This window comes from Pteropus vampyrus, unplaced genomic scaffold (assembly GCF_000151845.1).
Source record: "Pteropus vampyrus isolate Shadow unplaced genomic scaffold, Pvam_2.0 Scaffold58, whole genome shotgun sequence".
Taxonomy (NCBI): Eukaryota; Metazoa; Chordata; class Mammalia; order Chiroptera; family Pteropodidae; genus Pteropus; species Pteropus vampyrus.
The window spans coordinates 6,794,701-6,816,372 of NW_011888839.1; the positions used below are offsets into that span (position 1 = coordinate 6,794,701).

The following is a 21,672-nucleotide window of genomic DNA, read 5'->3' on the forward strand; positions in this document are numbered from 1 at the left end:
GCACCAGCAATTAAATTTTTCATCTTGGAAATGTCATTCACCCATTGGCCAGAAGCAGTCACATGTCTCTAATTGTGAGTAGGGATGGGTAGTATAGGTAGGAAAGAATAAGTCCCCAGGGGTTCAGAAAAAAAGGAGAATGGATATGTGAGTACACTAGAAGTCTCTCACAATCCACCATCTGGTCACCAAATACTCAGCTCACTCTTATTTCTACAGTGACTCCCTTTTCAAGAGATATGGCCCCCAAATCCCATCCAGGCAGTTTTATTTTCCAAGACTAGACTCTTTAGAAGTGCTGTCAGGTCTGGAGGTTGCTCCCACCAAAAGGATATGTTCTGTTTTGATATACTTATTGTTGTAGAACCCCTGCATAATGTGAAGTGACATGTTTCTAGCCTCCAATTTTAGTTTTCTGTGTATGCCATCCAACCTCTAAGTTAATGCCACACATTTTTTGGTTCTTTGAGCAGTATCCAACTTCTGTTACCAATGATATATTTGTCAGGATAGGTTATACTTATGCTGTATTAACAAATGACTCCAGAATTTCAGCTGTTTATTCTGTGGTCATTGGAAAGTCTTTTGCTGGTTTGGGGCTCCCTCTGGCCACTGCTTCCCATGAAGCAACACAATGACGAGTCTGACAGAATTTATCAACCTGTAGCTGCGTTATCTGAAACATTATCTGAAACAAGCCTTCTTGGTTGATGTGATAGTACATCAGGGCTTGTAAGCTTAGGAGCAGAAATGACAGTCATCACTTAGGGTTAAGCGCATTGGCCAGAACTAATTCACAAAATTCTCCCTTACTTTAAAGGGGCTTAGAAGAATGTCATCTTCTGTGCGCTATATGTGTGTGGAGAATCAGATATTGGTAAACACTAATAATGTCATACAAATGAACTAAGCTAAGTGAAACAGTACAATAGTTTGAATCACAGAAGATTTTAGGTAAGAATATGCCAGTCAGTGAACATAATAGGTTTACCTTACTTTCTCTAATCTGGCTTAAATGGCCAGTACCAGTATAAAACCCATTTTCATTTATTGTTAACCCATTTCCTGTTTAGGAAAAAAATGCAGCTCACTGCTAGTGTTAATTTTAGGCTGAAGCAAATCTGGTTTTCAATGTGAAAATGAGTTATAAAAACTGCTTGGAGTTCTTTCTAAACAACTTGTCTCTAATCTTAATGTAACAAATGTATATGACAATCAGTATTCAATAATTTTTTTGTGTGTGGTAAATTTCAAAGCACAGAACAACACAAAGTAGAACATCTAGGATCTGATATTTTCAGCGATCAAGAATTACTATATTTTGTAAATGGAAATACCACTACTAAAATCAGAATGCTCTAAATTGAATGATTTCATTTGTTTCCAAAGACTATCGATATACTAGAGGAATGGGAAAATAATAATAAAAGCAAGATATTTCATGGTAAACTTTAGGGGTAAGATTAGGACTATAATCCACAAGTTATCTCGGGGTAAATGTGGCAGCCATAAGTGCTGCCGGTGAGTATTCTTGGGCAAATGGGAAATGGGTTAAATACTAAAGTAATTATTACTTTATATCCTCATATTTCATTATGCCAGATACTACTTTCTAGAAGATGCTGAAGTAACAATATTACTTAAGAGTTAAGAGTTGTAACTTGTAATAATTTGCTTGTAGCATATTAGCTTTAAATAATTTTTTATCCATTATATTTTTCATTGTGGTAAAAATATATATCCTAAAATTTACCAGTTTAACGATTTTAGGTGTACAATTCAGTGGCATTAAGTACACTCACAATGTTGTACAGTATCACCATTCATTTCTAGACCCCTTTTCTCATCCCAAACAGATCCTCTGTACCCATTAAATAACAACTCCCCATTCCCAGGAACTCTTCCTTCAACCCTCAGCAACTGTTATTCTATTTTCTGTCTCTATGAATTTGTCTATCCTAGGTATCTCATGTAAGTGAAATTATACAATATTTGTGCTTTTGTGTCTGTCTGTTTCACTTAGCATAATCTTTTCAAGGTTCATCCATGTTGCGGCATGTATCGGGATTTCATTCCTTTTTAAATCCATAATATTCTATTGTATGTATATACCATAGTTTTAAATAATCTTTCTTAAATTTTAAGATGGATGTGAACATGGAACTTAATAACACTGTAAACGTTCAAATCTTGAGAAGCAGGAATACTTTCTAATTCTGTATCTTTTCCACATCTCATTTAACATTTTTCCATTTTACCTTGAGAATAACTTGTTTCCAAAATAATGCAAAATACTAACTTGAGCATATCCTTCCCTTGAATTTTCTATTTCGAACATTCTGCAAATGGGGTGAGTTAATAAATTTGAGTTACAAAGTCTGCTGATTGTTAGCTATAAAACAGGAGATTGCCAGGATTGGATGATGTGGCTGCTAAGCACTTTCTGATGGTGCAGAATGACCAGACTGCAGCAGGTCATGTATACAACAGCTGCTCAAACAGATAAAAAAAGAAAAACATTCTGAGAAATTGGTGTTAAAATACATATATGTGCCTGGTGTCTCCTTCAGATCATAACATTACAGAGAATGCTAGATGATAGTGAGGGAAAGGGAAATGAGATTATAAAACTCATTTCCTGGTGTGGCAAATAATGATTGCTGAGAGTGTCTCATTAAACTGGCACAAGGAACAAAATTTGGCAATAGGTTTCCAAAATGGTTGGCCTATGTTGGGGTCATTGTTCAAAACAGCAATTCAGTTATACAACAAATGCAAAAAATTCTGTGTGCTAAGCAGTAGCTGGCCAGTTGGAGAGTAGAGATGGAAGAAAAACAAAACTATCAGAAAATTGCTTCGACTTTACTAGGGAAACAAGCAAACAATTACAAGATGAATATAGGAAGTAATACCATATGAAAGTTTCACTAGGACACTCAGGTTTCACGAAGATAGAATGTTTCTCTGATTAGAATGTTTTTACAAAAATTAAACTTGAAAGTCAGGCCCTATGCAAAAAAACTTAGAAAATGAAAATCACAGGGCAAAATCAGAGATTACCACTAACATGTGGTATGTGTCCTTCCAATTTTCGTTCCATAAAATGATTTTTAAAATCACATTAGACTGTTGTATAGTTTGTTTCGGTGCACGCGTGCACTAAGTGAAAATTAGGGAAAGGGTCAAGGAATGGAATTTTCTTTTGCCTCCAACTAGTGTATCTTCATGAACTCACACAATGGTGTTGCCAGGTGTAATAAGTAAACAGTTCTCCCAAGATAAAGTTTTATTTTGAGGACCACTTGAATTTCAAGACCAGCAGATTTTTAGTTATTGAGGGCTTTTTTCTAATGTTGATACAGAAGTATCTGGGTTTCAAGTGTTTGAAGACTGAACAAACGGCATCTAGATTTTTACATCTCTAGCTTCTTTATCTATCCAGCTGTACTCTATTTCCACTGTAACTTACTATTTCTTTTGTACAGTTCCCAATGAAACAATGTAAATACTTGGCGCGCTTTCTTCAGTCAAAAGTTTCATGTTACTCTCTAGAAAGGCACTTTCCAAGATTTAGTTGAGAAATAAATACTGTTATCTTTGGAACATTTTTGTTTTCTTTGTAACTTGTAGATCCTAGCCTGGAAATCGGTAATTTTCAGTTAAACAGTTTCATATTAATAAACCATGGAATCAAAGTATTCTATTCGAGGAATTGCACTGCATAAATCCTTTCGGGAGGCCATTTTGTAGTCGACAGGAGTAGCAGCAAGACGGAAACCGGACTTCCCCGCCACTTTTCCCTAAAAGTCAGGGGGAAAAGAATATGGGGACTAGCTGGGTGAGATTCGGCCGAGCAAGCGTCCCCAGAAGGGGGCGCGATGTTTTGAGGTTAACAAAGAGTGACCGCTGCGGGGTCAGCTAAGGTCTCCGCCATCGCTACCATCTATACTGGCCACTTCGCTAACGTCCGATCTCTTTGAGGCACAGCCCCAGGCTGCGCTCTGTGAGACCGAAGCCTGGAGGAGTCCGGAAATTTGCACTGGACTGTGGCCTACCTGAAATACGGCGGCTTGCGCATCGAGCAATCCTCCAGTTGGTTCTGTTTGACCCTGGTGCCCCTCCGTAGTCTGAAAGCGCCGCAAACTCAGACCCCATTCCCGAAGCGAAAGTTTACTTAGGGGAGAACATACCTCCCCTTCAAGGAGGGTCACGTTGCTAATAGAAAGAAGTTCAGGGGACTCTGGAACCAATAATTAAACTCTCAGCTTTCTGCCCCATTAAGGATAAAAATGAGTTGGGCATGGTGCTGGCTACAAGAGGTAATATACAGGAACGTTAAGACACTTCCACGGTGTTTACAGACTGGAGGTGATTTTGCCCATAACAAAAATGGCGTAGAACCATGCTAACCGGCTGCCGTCATGTGCTAAAAGACCAGGATGCGGGAACTTTATGGCTTCAGATGACAAGTGGATGTTATTGTTTTTACTTCCGGGTGAGAGTAATCGGGCGCCATCTTGTCTTGTTCGTGAAGAAGTAGAAGCATCGAAAGGGTTGGAGAGGCATTAGAGGAACGGTGGCAACAACGGTGTTCCGGAACCAGAGTGGGTAAGTGGTGGAGAACAATTACGCACGGGGACTTGCGGGGCCATTACAACCTTCTTGGTTTTTGTGGCGAAGGTAGCATAACTTAAACCCGTAGGCTGCGTACGCTGCTTGGCGCGACTGCTGGACCCTCATCCCCTAAAAGCGGCGGCGTCCGCCTTAGTGACCCAGAGCAGTCCTCTCGGTGAAAAGGAAATGTTCTCATTACAGAGCGTGCTCACGACTCTTTTACATCTAAATAGAAGAGTTTGCTCTCAGATGAGAAGGGACTGATTGTCGAGCTGCTGACCGGCCGTTAAGCACTGCGCGTGCGCCGTGGGAACCCCCGTATGGGGAGGGGAGGGGAGGGGAGTACAGGGGAGCGGAGGAGGCGGAGGGCCGGGACCTGGACCTTATGCGCCGTGCCCCTCTGACTACGCAGGCGCAGCGAAGGGCAAATGCGTTCTGTTAACTACGATTGGGTTCCATAGTTTGTATCTTTCTTGTGTTTTTATCCAGTAATGGGCATTATGTGTTAAGCTTCATGAGAGAAAGAGGTAGTATCCAGTATTCAGTTGTATTATCCTGTGGTGGGTATTATTATTGTCATTCCGACATCATGGGCACTCGACAAATTTTGATTGTTAGTGGAAGAGCAAAGTAAATTGGAAATTACTGATTTGAGTGCAGCAAGGCAAAACCAATAAAAACAAACCAGAATAGTATAAAGATTCACATCCAGGACTGTTTTATAAAGTGTCCTGGGAAAATAACAGTAAATCAGTTCTTTTAAGATGTTCTTGAGGCTCTAATTTATTTATTTTACTAATAGGCTTTGTTTTTTTAGAACAGTTTTTGATTTACAGAAAAATTGAGCAGATAGTACAGAATTTCCACCTCCAAAGCCCCATTGCGCGCACACGCACATACAGCTTCTCTTGTTAATATACATTAGTATGGTACATTTCTTACACAGTTAGTGGACTAGTATTGACACATTATAAACGAAAGTCCATGTTTATTCATGTTTCTTAAGTTTTAACCCAACAACCTTTTTGTCCCAGCATCCTATTTAGGATACTGTATTACATTTAGTTGTCATGTACCCTTAGTCTTCTCTTGATCATTACTATTTCTCAGGCTTTCCTTGTTTTTGATGACTGCCAAAGGCTGAATTGTGCCCCTCTAAAATTCATATTTTGAAGTCCTAACTTCAGTACCTCAGAATGTGATTGTATTTGGAAATAGGGTCTTTTAAGAAGTAAAATGAGGTCACTAGGATAGGCCCTAATCCATCATGACTGGTGTCCTCATGAGAAGATTAGGGCACATGGGGAAGACCATGTAAAGACATAGGGTGGAGACAACCATCTATAAATCAGAGAGAGGCTTCAGAATGAAACTAACCTTGCTGACGGAACTTCTAGCCTCCAGAACTATGAGGAAATAAATTTCTGTTATTTAAGCTACCTAGTCTGTGGTACTTTGTTATGGCAGGCCTACCGAACTAATATAGCAACCTTGACAGTTTTGAAGTGTACTGGTCTGGTATATTGTAGGATGCCCTGATATTGAAATTTGATGTTTCTCACATGATAAGACTGGTATTAGGAGTTTTGGGGATGGAGGTCACAAAGACATCCTATCAAGGGTATAGACTATAAAAGTGACTTATCACATTGATACTGACCTTGGTCACCTGCTTGAGGTAGTGTTGTCAAATTTCTCCACTGTAAAGTTACTCTCCCGTATCCGTCCTTCCTTTCTATTCTATACTCATTAGTTGGATGTCCCTTTGCACAGTTCATATTTAAGGAGTGGAGCGTTACACTCGCCATCCTTCAGAGTGGAGTATCTACATAATTAATTTGGAATTCTTCTGCTTGGGAGATTTGTCTCTTCCCTCCTATTTGTATCAGTCCATACTGATACAAATTTTTATATCATAATTTGTGTTGTAATCCAAATACCATTTTAATTTGGCACTCAAATTTTTTCAGCTTCGGACTTCAGGGGCTCTTTCAGTTTTCTATTGTGCCCTTTTGACATGTCCCCATTTTTTTTAAGCACTTTCTTACTTCCTGGTACTTACTACAAGATGCTCCAGGCTCATTTTTGAATGCTCCAGTCCTAAGAATCAGCTGTTTCTCTAAGGATTCCTGATTCCTTTTATCATAGAATGGTATTAGAACCAAGATACATGGACTTGTTTTTACTAGGGTGTTGTTCCCTTTAGGCTCTCTCTTTGATTTATTTTTCAATTATCACTTTTCTTGATATCTAACCAAACTCTCCAGTTCTCCAGTATTTTCTTGAGCTACAAGCTGCAAAGTATTTCAGTATTTATCAAAATGCATGTCACATCAAGTAGCAAAAATTTTACCACATTTCTAATGACTACAGGATTAACATTTACTGGTACCATTTCCACCTAACCCAAATTGAACAAATGATTTTTTTTTTTTTTTTTTTTTACTTTGAGATCAGTCAACTAATGTGTAGTACTGAATGACAGGAGAGAAGAGGATTATTGCATTTTGTGGTTTCTAAACTGTTGATGTGAGAAACATTTGACCATATGCATCAAAGGATAGGTGAGCTTTTATAGCTCTTTGATTTTGAAATTGATGCTCAAGGGCTTTAAAACATACACATTTTTATTCTTGATTCATCTTGTCACACAGTCCATGAGATGACTTGCAAATATTAATGATTGTCATTGAAACAAATATTTTTAAGAACTCAAAGCAGTGTTCTAATATAGAGTCATCTAAGGAATGCATGAGATGAATGATGGTCACTTCTGGTTGTATTAGTTTTTTAGAGATGCTGTAACAAATTATCACAAACAACTGGCCTAGAAAACCAGAAATTTATTCTTTCACAGTTCTCTAGGCTAGAAGTCTGAAATAAAGGTTTCGGCAGGGCCATCCCAGTTTGCACAGGCTTGCTTTCTTTTTCTGCCTCTTACTCTCTCTGGTCTAGTGGAGGATCCTTCCTTAACTCTTCCCTAGCTTCTCTGGGTGGTTCCCAGCAATCCTTGGCTTTCCATGGCTGAAGACACATCTGTCCTGTCTCTGCTTCTGTGGTCACATGGCATTCTCCATCTATGTATCTGTGTCTTTTTATAAGGACACCAATCTTGTTGGATTAGGACCCATCTTAATCCAGTATGACTTCATTTTAGCTTGACTACATCTGCAAAGACCCTGTCTCCAAATAAGGTCACATGCACAATTTATGGAGGTAGGGATGGGACTTCAATGTATCTTCTAGGGGGACACAATTAAATTCATAATAGTGGTCATAGTCATAAGTTACATTTCTACAGGCACGTGTGATAACTTGGACAATCCGATGCAAACCATGGTTATCGATCTTTCTGTTTTTCCCAAATTCCAGTTGTTTCCAAGTAAATAGCAATTAATGAAACCTCATAAAGGGAAAGTCTTGCAGCCTGTCTCATCAATAATAAAATTCTTCCACACTTGAGAAGTTAAGCCTAAGAATCTTGGGAGGGGAGTGCAGGGGAGCGGAGGAGGCGGAGGGCCGGGACCTGGACCTTATGCGCCGTGCCCCTCTGACTACGCAGGCGCAGCGAAGGGCAAATGCGTTCTGTTAACTACGATTGGGTTCCATAGTTTGTATCTTTCTTGTGTTTTTATCCAGTAATGGGCATTATGTGTTAAGCTTCATGAGAGAAAGAGGTAGTATCCAGTATTCAGTTGTATTATCCTGTGGTGGGTATTATTATTGTCATTCCGACATCATGGGCACTCGACAAATTTTGATTGTTAGTGGAAGAGCAAAGTAAATTGGAAATTACTGATTTGAGTGCAGCAAGGCAAAACCAATAAAAACAAACCAGAATAGTATAAAGATTCACATCCAGGACTGTTTTATAAAGTGTCCTGGGAAAATAACAGTAAATCAGTTCTTTTAAGATGTTCTTGAGGCTCTAATTTATTTATTTTACTAATAGGCTTTGTTTTTTTAGAACAGTTTTTGATTTACAGAAAAATTGAGCAGATAGTACAGAATTTCCACCTCCAAAGCCCCATTGCGCGCACACGCACATACAGCTTCTCTTGTTAATATACATTAGTATGGTACATTTCTTACACACTTAGTGGACTAGTATTGACACATTATAAACGAAAGTCCATGTTTATTCATGTTTCTTAAGTTTTAACCCAACAACCTTTTTGTCCCAGCATCCTATTTAGGATACTGTATTACATTTAGTTGTCATGTACCCTTTGTCTTCTCTTGATCATTACTATTTCTCAGGCTTTCCTTGTTTTTGATGACTGCCAAAGGCTGAATTGTGCCCCTCTAAAATTCATATTTTGAAGTCCTAACTTCAGTACCTCAGAATGTGATTGTATTTGGAAATAGGGTCTTTTAAGAAGTAAAATGAGGTCACTAGGATAGGCCCTAATCCATCATGACTGGTGTCCTCATGAGAAGATTAGGGCACATGGGGAAGACCATGTAAAGACATAGGGTGGAGACAACCATCTATAAATCAGAGAGAGGCTTCAGAATGAAACTAACCTTGCTGACGGAACTTCTAGCCTCCAGAACTATGAGGAAATAAATTTCTGTTATTTAAGCTACCTAGTCTGTGGTACTTTGTTATGGCAGGCCTACCGAACTAATATAGCAACCTTGACAGTTTTGAAGTGTACTGGTCTGGTATATTGTAGGATGCCCTGATATTGAAATTTGATGTTTCTCACATGATAAGACTGGTATTAGGAGTTTTGGGGATGGAGGTCACAAAGACATCCTATCAAGGGTATAGACTATAAAAGTGACTTATCACATTGATACTGACCTTGGTCACCTGCTTGAGGTAGTGTTGTCAAATTTCTCCACTGTAAAGTTACTCTCCCGTATCCGTCCTTCCTTTCTATTCTATACTCATTAGTTGGATGTCCCTTTGCACAGTTCATATTTAAGGAGTGGAGCGTTACACTCGCCATCCTTCAGAGTGGAGTATCTACATAATTAATTTGGAATTCTTCTGCTTGGGAGATTTGTCTCTTCCCTCCTATTTGTATCAGTCCATACTGATACAAATTTTTATATCATAATTTGTGTTGTAATCCAAATACCATTTTAATTTGGCACTCAAATTTTTTCAGCTTCGGACTTCAGGGGCTCTTTCAGTTTTCTATTGTGCCCTTTTGACATGTCCCCATTTTTTTTAAGCACTTTCTTACTTCCTGGTACTTACTACAAGATGCTCCAGGCTCATTTTTGAATGCTCCAGTCCTAAGAATCAGCTGTTTCTCTAAGGATTCCTGATTCCTTTTATCATAGAATGGTATTAGAACCAAGATACATGGACTTGTTTTTACTAGGGTGTTGTTCCCTTTAGGCTCTCTCTTTGATTTATTTTTCAATTATCACTTTTCTTGATATCTAACCAAACTCTCCAGTTCTCCAGTATTTTCTTGAGCTACAAGCTGCAAAGTATTTCAGTATTTATCAAAATGCATGTCACATCAAGTAGCAAAAATTTTACCACATTTCTAATGACTACAGGATTAACATTTACTGGTACCATTTCCACCTAACCCAAATTGAACAAATGATTTTTTTTTTTTTTTTTTTTTACTTTGAGATCAGTCAACTAATGTGTAGTACTGAATGACAGGAGAGAAGAGGATTATTGCATTTTGTGGTTTCTAAACTGTTGATGTGAGAAACATTTGACCATATGCATCAAAGGATAGGTGAGCTTTTATAGCTCTTTGATTTTGAAATTGATGCTCAAGGGCTTTAAAACATACACATTTTTATTCTTGATTCATCTTGTCACACAGTCCATGAGATGACTTGCAAATATTAATGATTGTCATTGAAACAAATATTTTTAAGAACTCAAAGCAGTGTTCTAATATAGAGTCATCTAAGGAATGCATGAGATGAATGATGGTCACTTCTGGTTGTATTAGTTTTTTAGAGATGCTGTAACAAATTATCACAAACAACTGGCCTAGAAAACCAGAAATTTATTCTTTCACAGTTCTCTAGGCTAGAAGTCTGAAATAAAGGTTTCGGCAGGGCCATCCCAGTTTGCACAGGCTTGCTTTCTTTTTCTGCCTCTTACTCTCTCTGGTCTAGTGGAGGATCCTTCCTTAACTCTTCCCTAGCTTCTCTGGGTGGTTCCCAGCAATCCTTGGCTTTCCATGGCTGAAGACACATCTGTCCTGTCTCTGCTTCTGTGGTCACATGGCATTCTCCATCTATGTATCTGTGTCTTTTTATAAGGACACCAATCTTGTTGGATTAGGACCCATCTTAATCCAGTATGACTTCATTTTAGCTTGACTACATCTGCAAAGACCCTGTCTCCAAATAAGGTCACATGCACAATTTATGGAGGTAGGGATGGGACTTCAATGTATCTTCTAGGGGGACACAATTAAATTCATAATAGTGGTCATAGTCATAAGTTACATTTCTACAGGCACGTGTGATAACTTGGACAATCCGATGCAAACCATGGTTATCGATCTTTCTGTTTTTCCCAAATTCCAGTTGTTTCCAAGTAAATAGCAATTAATGAAACCTCATAAAGGGAAAGTCTTGCAGCCTGTCTCATCAATAATAAAATTCTTCCACACTTGAGAAGTTAAGCCTAAGAATCTTTAAAATTAAAGCTTAAGGAAGAACAAATAAATTAGAATTGATTTTTGATATTATAAAATCAGAGCAGCAGTATTAGAATGTTGTTTTCATTGTTGAATATCAATGTATTTACTTGATTACTTTCAGTGAATGAGCAAAATATTTCAACATATAATATAGGCAAAGCACGTGGAAAATTTAGTTATAAGACATTTCCTCTGCCCTCAAGAAGATTCTTGTTTGAGCCAAGGCAAAAACACATTTAAATTCAATATAAGTCCCTCTTTAACAAGTATTCTCCATCATCTTTAGCTTATTATTGAAATTTTCAAACAGTACGAAAGTAGAGTGTATTGAACGTTGATGTACTTATCACCTATCTTTAACAATTTTTATTTTCCAAATCATTATTAAACCAATATGCTAAGTCATTTTTCATGGTAGAGGGTTATGTTTATTATTCCATTAAACAATAATAAAATTAAAAGATAATTTTTTTATTATTTCCAGGTGTGTCTTCATATTTTTTGTTTTTCAGATTTTGCATTTGTTACATTTGTTAGTAAAGAAGATTTTATGGTGAAGATGAAGGAAGAAAGAGTAGGGCTTCTAAATCTTTGCCACCAAATCACTTATAGTTTTATTCTTGAATTAAGAAATAATTAAACCTTTTATGAAGTATTGTACTAGGTGCCGAAACGTAAATAAAATTTGTATTAAATATTTTAGTATATCAAGTCTTTCTTTAAAACCTGTCCCTTAACAAAACTCAGCATAAATTTAAATTTTGTTTTCATGACCACAGGTATCTTTTTTGGACTAGATAAAGAAATTTACTTCAAATCCTTCATAAGCAAATGAGACAGATCAGATAATTTGTTCAAAGTCTCATAGTTATATGACTTGTAATTTTTATTGCCTATACCAGTCATTATGGACTGTGCTGATCAGCTTGCTTTGACTCTTCATATCTTAAAAAATTTATAAATTTATTTCTAAAAATACACACTCGTATAAAATAATTCAAACAATATTTTTAAAAATCACAATTCCCTGATCCGTTTTCACTCCCCAGAGCTTCGCAGTTTTAAGAGTTTTATGTAATTTAGAAGTTTTCTATACAAAATTGCGTTCTTAAAAAGAAAGAACTTGAAGTGGCATCATGCTGTATCACGTTTTTTTTTTCCACTTAATAATACAATTTGTACATCAACGTATGTCAGCATATAAGTGTCTACTTTATTCTTTTAGTCTAGCTGAATAGGAGTCCACTGTATGGTTCACTCTTATCTCACCTGTTTAATTGAGTATCACTAAAAGATGTTCACTGTTATAAACGTGGTGCAGATTTTTGAATTATCCTCACCAATAGTTTAAGTCTTTGAAGTAAAATTGCTGGGTCACAGATTCGATAAGAACTATAATGCTAAATTAAATTGTCTTCCCAAAAGACGTTAACTATTTCATGTTTAACCAACATCCTCATTCAACACTCATACTCTGTAGTCAAATCGAGCTTTTCAACTGCAAATTCCTTGAAGCATTTTACTAAATAGCTTCTAACTTCTTACTTCCTTGATTGTTACTGTTATCTTTGATGCGTTTTTATTCTGCTCTACTGCTCACAGTTTCACATCTCTTTCTATATTTTTCTCAGCCTAAGTATATGAAACACTTGTATTTGAATAGTAGCCTCCATAAAAACTTTTGGTGGAAAATGCTTTGGAAAACAGTAAAAGTAGAAGTGATTGGTTTTAACAAATGGCTACAAGTAATGCAAGTAAAACTTCCTTGTGCATAGAAAAACTTTGAAGTTTTTTTCTTTTTTATAAATAATAAGAGTTTCAACTCATGATATTGTGAGTAATAGGGACAGGAAGATTTTTCCCAAAGACAAAATGAAATCTGGGTAAGTCTTAGATCATTTTTAGAGAAGAAAATGGGATTGAGTAGAAATGGGTTGGCTTGATCAACCTTTCCCCCATTCAGTTGTGAACTTGAGGAGTGCTGTCAAAAATGATACTGAGACAGTCTTAGTGGTGATATTTAGCACTATTTATTGAAGCTTCCTGTGCCGAGTTTTTGTGTTTGTCATTTAATCCTCACAATAACACTATGAGGTAGAAACTTATGTCCTCTTTTTTACAGATGAGAAAACCAGGGATTAGAGAGTAGTTTATTTGCCCACATTCACACAGGTACTGAGTGGTATATGTAGGTAGGCATCGTGAACCTGAGCTGGTGCTAGATGACAGGTAATGATCAGAAAACTTAAAGTGCTAGTTAAGAGGCCTACATTGTATGAGTTTAAACTTGTGACAGAAAAATCTATGCATTGAACTCTGATATGCCATTAGAGCTTTGGAAAATGCACCAAGTTGTGCTTACGCCAAATTTTTGGTTCTTGTGAATATAGGTCAGTAGCTTCCTTATCATTAACCTTTGAAAGTAAACAGAAAGGAGCTACAAGACTATTTATTTGTTTGATGTTTAGTGACTGCTATGTGCAGAAGTGCTGTTCCTGTACCTTATGGAAGATAAAAAGATAGAGTTGTTTTTCTATCAAGACAAAAGCTGTCATTCTAATGGGAAGAAAATGAAACTGAGGGAAACTGTTCTCACTTTGCTATTACTAAATTAATACATTTTATTACCTTATTTGTACCATATAATAAGATGAGACCTTTTCAAATGTTTGCTTCTTTTTTCTCAGCATATATTGCAATCCCTAAATTGTTTGACATTGTTTCATATTGTTAATTGCTTTTTCGAGTAAATAAAGACATTCTAAAGAAAAGTCAAAAAGCTTTGCCTTCTCATTTCTGATATACCTGTTCCCCTTCACTTTTTAATGGTAAATACATTGTCATTATAAAGTTAAGGGAAGCAAAAGTTTCACAGTAATTCGAAGACGATCACACTTTCATGTTATGTCTCTAGAATTTTTTATTCTAATAACTTTATAATCTAAGAGGAAACTTGTACTCTTTTTTTTCCCCCCAGGGCATAAGTAATCTTGCTGCTATGCTTCCAAGCTGTAATCTGAATCAACCTAAATTTTAAACAGAAGGTGAACCTCTGAGGTCAGTCAAAATAGCAGTTGGTATTTCTCCTGGGTATTTCCTCTTTGTTTGTTTGTTTATTACTTTTTTAGTTAAAGTTGTAAGTGAGGTTACTTTTCTAGGGCTGTAATGAGTTATTTAGCTTTTAAAGGGCTTTAAAGGTATACTTGGAAAAGAGAGGGGAAAAGGAGGAGAGGAAAGAAAATATGACGGAAAGATTGGAAAAAGAAGTATATTTAGCTTGGAATTGATGCCCAGTTCAGTTGTTGGTCTCAGCTATAGTGCTATTTAAATATGGGGCCTATTTTGTCATATTCTAATGCAATTATAATAGAGTATGTTAGTGTAACTAGATGCACTTATAAGTAAATCAAGGTAACAAAGGAATGCATCTTCCCTAATTTACAGTGTTCTCCATATGAGAGGTCAAGATCTGCCATTGATAGAATTATATAACAATCTGAAAAAGCTGAAAAGACTAGGGTTGCAAACTGTTTAAGAGCCTGAATTGTAATAGCCAGTTGTCCCATTTGAGTTGTTATCTTTTACTTCCTTATTATCTGGCTTTCCTATTTTTGGTGATCCTACGATACTAAGGCTTTTGTCTTGTTTTTAGAGGAAAGGTTCATCTAGAAGGATTTATTTAGTAAACATTTATTTAATGCCTGCTTTATGCTAAGCCTTGGGGTACAAAAATGAAGAAACATATACTCCTTACCATGTGTGTCATTGGGGTTGTATATCAGTGTTGGATAAAGTACAAAGATATTAGACTTGTAGGAATTTAAAACTTTTTATTATTAGAGTTTTCAAACTAGTTTATAGAAAAGTAGACTAGTGTGATGACCCTTCGCCCTGCCACCCTCCCCATACCCATGACCTGGGGACGTAAATATCTCATGGGGAGACAGACACCTAATGATCTGTAGAGGTGGTATTTTGACAACCTTTGAATTTGTGATTTCTCATTAATTTTTCTTCTAAGATTGTCTGAGTCAGTTGTTTTATTAGGTTTGGCATTATGGCAGTTTTCTAAGTTTATACTACCTTCATTCATTAGCTGTAATTATTTGTAGGGAACAGTTTTCTTTTATAAGCTAGAGCTATTTGATTACCCTCTTCAAGGAGTCTTGGTTTGGGGAGATTAAATCACTTTTTTTCTTATAGTTTTCAAAATGAGATTTATATTGGGAAAAATTAGATTTTCCCCCTTTTTGAGCTTAATTGATTTGAGCTAAATTGATTTGAGCTATGTTTACCAGCAAACTCTGACACCAGCGTTAACATTAAATTTTCTACTCTTGGCTTGCCAACCTAAAAATTCCAGTTGCCTCTGGCAACCTATTGACCAGAATTTTAGAGCTCTGATCACATAAATGTATCCTCATATAATAATTTCTGTGTGAGCTTCTAAAATTAAAGAACTCTGATTCTCATTTTTAAACTATGTTTATTTTGTTGAAGATAGAAAATCAATTAAAATTTTAAAGTCAAGATGTGGGATCAAGGAGGACAGCCTTGGCAGCAATGGCCCTTGAACCAACAACAGTGGATGCAGTCATTCCAGCACCAGCAGGATCCAAGTAAGGAAAGAAATTGAATTTGGAAGGTGGGGGAGGAGAGATATATAGAGAGATGAGTGGGAGATATGTGATGGGATTAAGAGAGATGGAATTGGGATTGGTTTATTGAATCATTTTATGGTTGCCATTTAATGTTTTCTCATAAATAATTTGCCATAACACACATATCAGGGAATGGATTTCCCTTTGGAAGACTTCCTCAAAGAGTAGAAAGCATTATGAAGATTTTACATTTTTAAAACCAATTTAGTTCCTGTTTTTCTAAGAGTGGAAAGTCTTTCTAAAATGTGTTAAGCAAAGCATTTTTCTGTTAAGTCTAAATTCTGTGTAAATCATAGTCAACTGATGGTATGCTAAATCTTTTTTTTTTTTTTAATGGAATATTTCAAGCATATACAGAGGTAGAAAAGAGTATAGTGAGCCCCCATTTATTACTTAGCTTTAACAGTTTTTGACTCATGACCAATTTTGTTTCATTGATATGACTCCTACTGCCCTACCTTTATTGGGCAGTAGGAGTCATATTTATTTATCTGATCTTATTTCTTTCTTTAATAGCTATGTAACATTTTATTATAGGACTGTACTGTAATTTAATCAATCCACGTTTGGATGGTTGATTATAGCTTTTACTTTTTAAGATAATTACCATAATTTTGTATGTCATTATTCACAAATCCAATTATTTTTTTGGGAAAAAAAATTGAAGAACTAGGTTTGTTAGGTCACAATTGCACATTTGAAGTTTTAGATACACATTGCCAAATTTAATCCATGTAGATAATGCCAATTTATGTTTCCACCAAAATGTATGGGATTACCTTTATAATCTTTACTAAAATGAGATGTGAAAAACTCTTATTTTTAGTTTGTTTCCTTTATTAATAATATTTGATCTTACAATGTTAAGTGTAGATATTTGAGAAGGAAAGGAAGACTTCTTAAGCTAGTGGGGACAATGCATTTTGAGTAAAAGATGGCTATTAAGTTGTTAAATGTATTTTGATTAGAGAAGGGCACCTTACCTAAAGAACAGTAACTATGAGAAACAGAGATAAATAGCTGTACTCATCTGAGGTCTGTAGGACCCAGTGTAGGCTAGGACCTGTTTGAGGAAGAAATAAATGAGTGTTAAAAGAAAAGAGGAATAAGACTTTTTTGAAACTCAGCAAACTAAAGTTCAGGGGATAAATTTCTTATGAATTAATATTAGAAATTGGTTAAGAGTGTTTTTGTGGAGTCCTTTTCTGAAAGTCTTAAGTAAGTTATTTTGTAGCCTGAATATGAGTTATTTTCTAAGTGTCCTTTCAACCATAGCATTCTGTAATGTATAAAATCTCTAATAAGGAATAACTGAGATGCTTGTTTTGCATCGAAGCACTATTCTTTTTTTCCCCGCTCTTGAATCTCCTTCCCCCCACCCCCACTTCCATCCTTGACCTATTGATGTTGCCATTTCCCTTTTTTAAGAGCTAGATCTCTGAAGGCAGGGCGTCTCCCCCTACATGCTTGCGGTGTGCACCTGGGACCTGGCGCAGCCGGGGTATGGTCCGTGGCTCCATCTGGGGTGTGGACCTTCTGTGTGTAAAGCAGACGTGCTAACTACTACACTGTGGAGCCACCCCCAGAAGCACTATTCTTTTAGCTTCTACATTCTGAATGCTAATTTCTGCTATGTTGAATTATGTTAGGCCAGATTGACTGGGCTGCATTGGCTCAAGCTTGGATTGCCCAAAGAGAAGCTTCAGGACAACAAAACATGGTAGAACAACCACCAGGAATGATGCCAAATGGACAAGATATGTCTGCAATGGAATCTGGTCCAAACAATCATGGGAATTTTCAAGGGGATTCAAACTTTAACAGAATGTGGCAACCAGGTTTGTTGTTTATGTTTTCCAAATTTTAGGACTGTTTTTAAAATAAAAGGGTTAAAATTGCTTAATTTGCTTAGTCTCAAGACTTCTTGAAATTAATGCTTAAAGAATAGATGGTTTCAATTAGATTTGACCCTGAAATTTTATGGTTAAAAATTATTCTGAACTCAGTCTGCTAGCATTGTGATGCTTGGTTTGATTCTTCTCTTAGTTCTTTATTCCTAGGCTGTCAGGGGCTGGGAACACTGGAAACTTGGTATCTAGGAAAGAGAGCATTCTATGGTCTCTCTGTTGCATCCTCTGGCCTTTTCAGAAGCAGCACTGGCAGAGCAAAACATGTCTAGTCCCTAAAAAAAAAATTGTGTCACTATGTGACAAATTAGTCTGTCAAATATATCCTGCCCCTGCCATCCACCCATATTTACTTCCCTTTTTTTTTTTTTCAGATAGTGAAGATCTTCCATGAGTTTTTATGTTTTGTTTGTTTGCTTTTTTATTTCACAGTATGCTTTAGATTCCTTGATGCTAGTTCAGTTTTCCATGACTTTTAAGCTATTATTTTTAATTAATAGTCACTTCAGTTTATTTATAGAGGAATCTTACATTTGAATGTGCTAATCGTGAAGTCATAGCTCTCTTTTCCTATTAATACTTATTTTTCTTTCTCAACGTTATAGTGAAAAACTCAAGACAGTGATCTTCTAACATCACTTTTAAAAGGATAACAAATATTCTAATATTTGATACTCTGAGGTAGTTCATTTATAGTTTTCTTGAACCTATGCCAAATTTCCCTAAGTTTGAAAATGTTTTGGTTCCCAAGTTCAAGTTTATAAATGGCTAACCTTGGCATTTCCTCTACCCCAACTTTACTGGTTTTCTTTCTGACCCTCGCAAGTGGTTTATCTCTGCTTCAATTTCCTCTCCTGAAACTGGCAAAAATAATACCTGATTTCCCCCACCTCACAGGGATGTTGTGAGGATAAATGTGTTCATGGAAGAAAGAAATTATATAAAATCCCTAGGAATTATTTTTGTGTTGTTATTGAACAGGAATAGAAAAATTCAACAACAAAATTGCCTTGGATTTTGTTACATTTATTAAAATAATTTTGGGTAATTGCTGTCCATTTAGGATATGAATTGAGGAGTTAGATCATTTGAATGATTTATTAGGTTAATTCATTGCTTATTTTTAAGATGTACAAAAGGAATTCGACCAAGAAGTCAAATTTTTAAATCTGTTTCTTTACTGAAAAATCTAGCTTTCTTGAGAGCTTTAAAATTTGTGTTGTTGTTATAACCCCTGTTGAATGTTTTTATGCCTAAATCCTGAATAGAATGGGGAATGCATCAGCAACCCCCACACCCCCCTCCAGATCAGCCATGGATGCCACCAACACCAGGCCCAATGGACATTGTTCCTCCTTCCGAAGACAGCAACAGTCAGGACAGTGGGGAATTTGCCCCTGACAACAGGCATATATTTAACCAGAACAATCACAACTTTGGTGGACCACCCGATAATTTTGCAGTGGGCCCAGTGAACCAGTTTGACTATCAGGTGAAAGATATTTTGTTGCTTTAATATTGTAGATGTGCACGTAATCCATTCTTTGGAAGTTTGTCTCATCAGGAGTACCTGAGATACGTGTTTCACTTTTCAGTTTTGTACAGATAAGCGCATATTTTGTCTCAGAAAAGTTATCAAAGTTTTGAGTATTTTGATTTCTATTTTCTGGTTTTTGATTTGCTTAAGAAAATGGTATAAAGGAACATTAGAGGGAAATTTGGATAAAATGAAAAAATGTATAAGTGCAATAGTTATATAATGTTTTGTTTTCTCATTTATAATTTTTAAATGGCATATTTAAATGTTAAATAAAGCTTAGTAAATCTACAGTAGTTGAATACATTATTTATCAATACTAGATTATGGTTAAGACATGAAGAACATAGATCATCTTCCTAAATGCAATTTCTTTTACTATGTAAAATTATGTTTTTTTTCTAGTGTTGTCATTTTTTTTCCATTCTGACATGACATGTTTGTTAATAGAATTGTACATAATTTCCTTTGTAGCATCTAATTCATTCCTAGGGACATAGAACTCTATGGGGAATAGTGTCATTATGTGGGGCTGTATTTTCTCAAACCACTGTGCCAGGATCCACCCTTAAATTATAGTGCTAGGTATCATTTTGAAATAACTAATTGCAGTTGTTACCTTATAAACTGAGATATCATAATTTAGAAGTTTGATAAAACTCATACATTATTTTACACTTATGGATAATGGACATGAATGTAAATAGTATTCACCTTGAAACAATAATCCTCATACATTTTCAGATACTTGTTGTATACTCATACTTGTACAGATGTGACAGTTTTTGTTTGGTTTTGGTTTTGATGAAATGTAGTGACAGGAAGCTTCTACTTATACCGTATTTGCCTGGTAGATCCCCTTGCTAACCAGACAAAGAGCTCTGTTGTCAACTGGCTTAGAAAGCCTCTGAAAATGGTAAACTAGCAAAAAATATTTAATGATTCAGTAACTTTTATCTTTGCTTAAAATAGATATTTCTTGCATGATTATAGAAACAATTTAAATTCACAGAAGTAGGAAGTTGAAATTGATTAAAAACTTTTCCTGTATATCCTACTTATAGAAAAATTGACATTTATTTGATTTTTTTTTTTTTTTTGGGTAGTGGAAAGATTAGTTTATAAAGGATTAATAATGAAAAAGTTCATATATATCATTTTCTGTGCTTGAAAATAGTGTATCAGCTGGATTTTAGACGGCTCTTTGCATTTATGTAGGTAGAAAATCTTTATTTTTCTTAAAAGTAAGCCTAGGTTCTTGGGGCTTCAGAAATATCGGTGGATATTAGAACCATGGAATTCTTGGATTTGCTGCACACATGGATTTCTACTGTCCCAGTTCATAACACACGTGTGTCCCAGAGTGTATACTGTATTAATGTGAAGAAAAATAAACTGCAATACTCTTTCAGCATGGGGCTGCTTTTGGTCCACCGCAAGGTGGATTTCATCCTCCTTATTGGCAACCAGGACCTCCAGGACCTCCAGCACCTCCCCAGAATCGAAGAGAAAGGCCATCGTCATTCAGGGATCGGCAGCGTTCACCTATTGCACTTCCTGTGAAGCAGGAGCCTCCACAAATTGGTAGCTATTAAAGTTTATTATTAAAGTGAACCAGGATTGGCATGATTTCTTGATCATATTAAAAGGATGTCTTATTTTCTTAAATTGTCCTAATACCTCTGGTATATTTGGAATTGACACTTGAAAACCCTAATATTTTATAGTCAAAATTTCAAGAAGATAGTTGTCTAAAATATTGAAAGTTTTGAATAATTTTCTTTAAAATAGATCTTTACCTTAAACAGATTTTGTGATGAAAAGTAAATTTATCATGGTCATAGCATCTTGATATTTTCTTCAGTGTTGACAGTTTGATACATTATGCCAATATATGTGCGTTTCTCCCTTTTAAAACCACCTAGTTCTTTGTCTCTAGTCTCTTTTCACTCTTAGTTCATCCAGTACACTGCTGCTAGATTAATTTTCCTTTTTTTACTTCGCGTTCCATAAGTGTTTTGGCAGAAAATTTTAATTTTTAAATAACATTAGAACTAACTTATTTCCTATGATGTTATATTTTTATCACCAGTAGCCATTTTAGGAAAATTACGACTTCTGTTTTAACGTATAGACTCATACTTGTTCAAAGAATTCTCCATGTGAAAATGGACTTGTGCTTTTTTTTGACTCTCTTCTGTCTTCATGTTTTAGGAAGCAGTGTAGTAGTATAAGTTTGGCTGTGAAGTACCCCACGTCACTACTCACTGGCTTTGTAACCTTGAGCACATCTCTTAATTTCTTTGAGCCTCAGT

General features: G+C 36.0%; 1 protein-coding gene across 3 annotated transcripts in view; it reads left to right on the forward strand.

Moving 5' to 3' along the window:
* The first annotated feature begins 4,452 nt into the window (after window positions 1–4,452).
* The window catches only part of PNISR (PNN interacting serine and arginine rich protein), a 29,699-nt gene continuing 12,479 nt past the window's right edge, over window positions 4,453–21,672 (forward strand). Inside the window, exons 1-6 of one of the 3 annotated variants that reach the window (XM_011360738.2) lie at window positions 4,453–4,608; window positions 14,230–14,309; window positions 15,753–15,871; window positions 17,563–17,751; window positions 19,089–19,312; window positions 20,770–20,941. In XM_011360738.2, coding sequence (XP_011359040.1) covers window positions 15,784–15,871; window positions 17,563–17,751; window positions 19,089–19,312; window positions 20,770–20,941 — 673 coding nt within the window. In that variant the 5' untranslated portion in view covers window positions 4,453–4,608; window positions 14,230–14,309; window positions 15,753–15,783. Of the gene's footprint in view, window positions 4,609–14,229; window positions 14,310–15,752; window positions 15,872–17,562; window positions 17,752–18,194; window positions 18,780–19,088; window positions 19,313–20,769; window positions 20,942–21,672 lie in introns of those variants that run through there. The other 2 variants (XM_023530947.1, XM_023530948.1) reach the window with 2 other exon arrangements.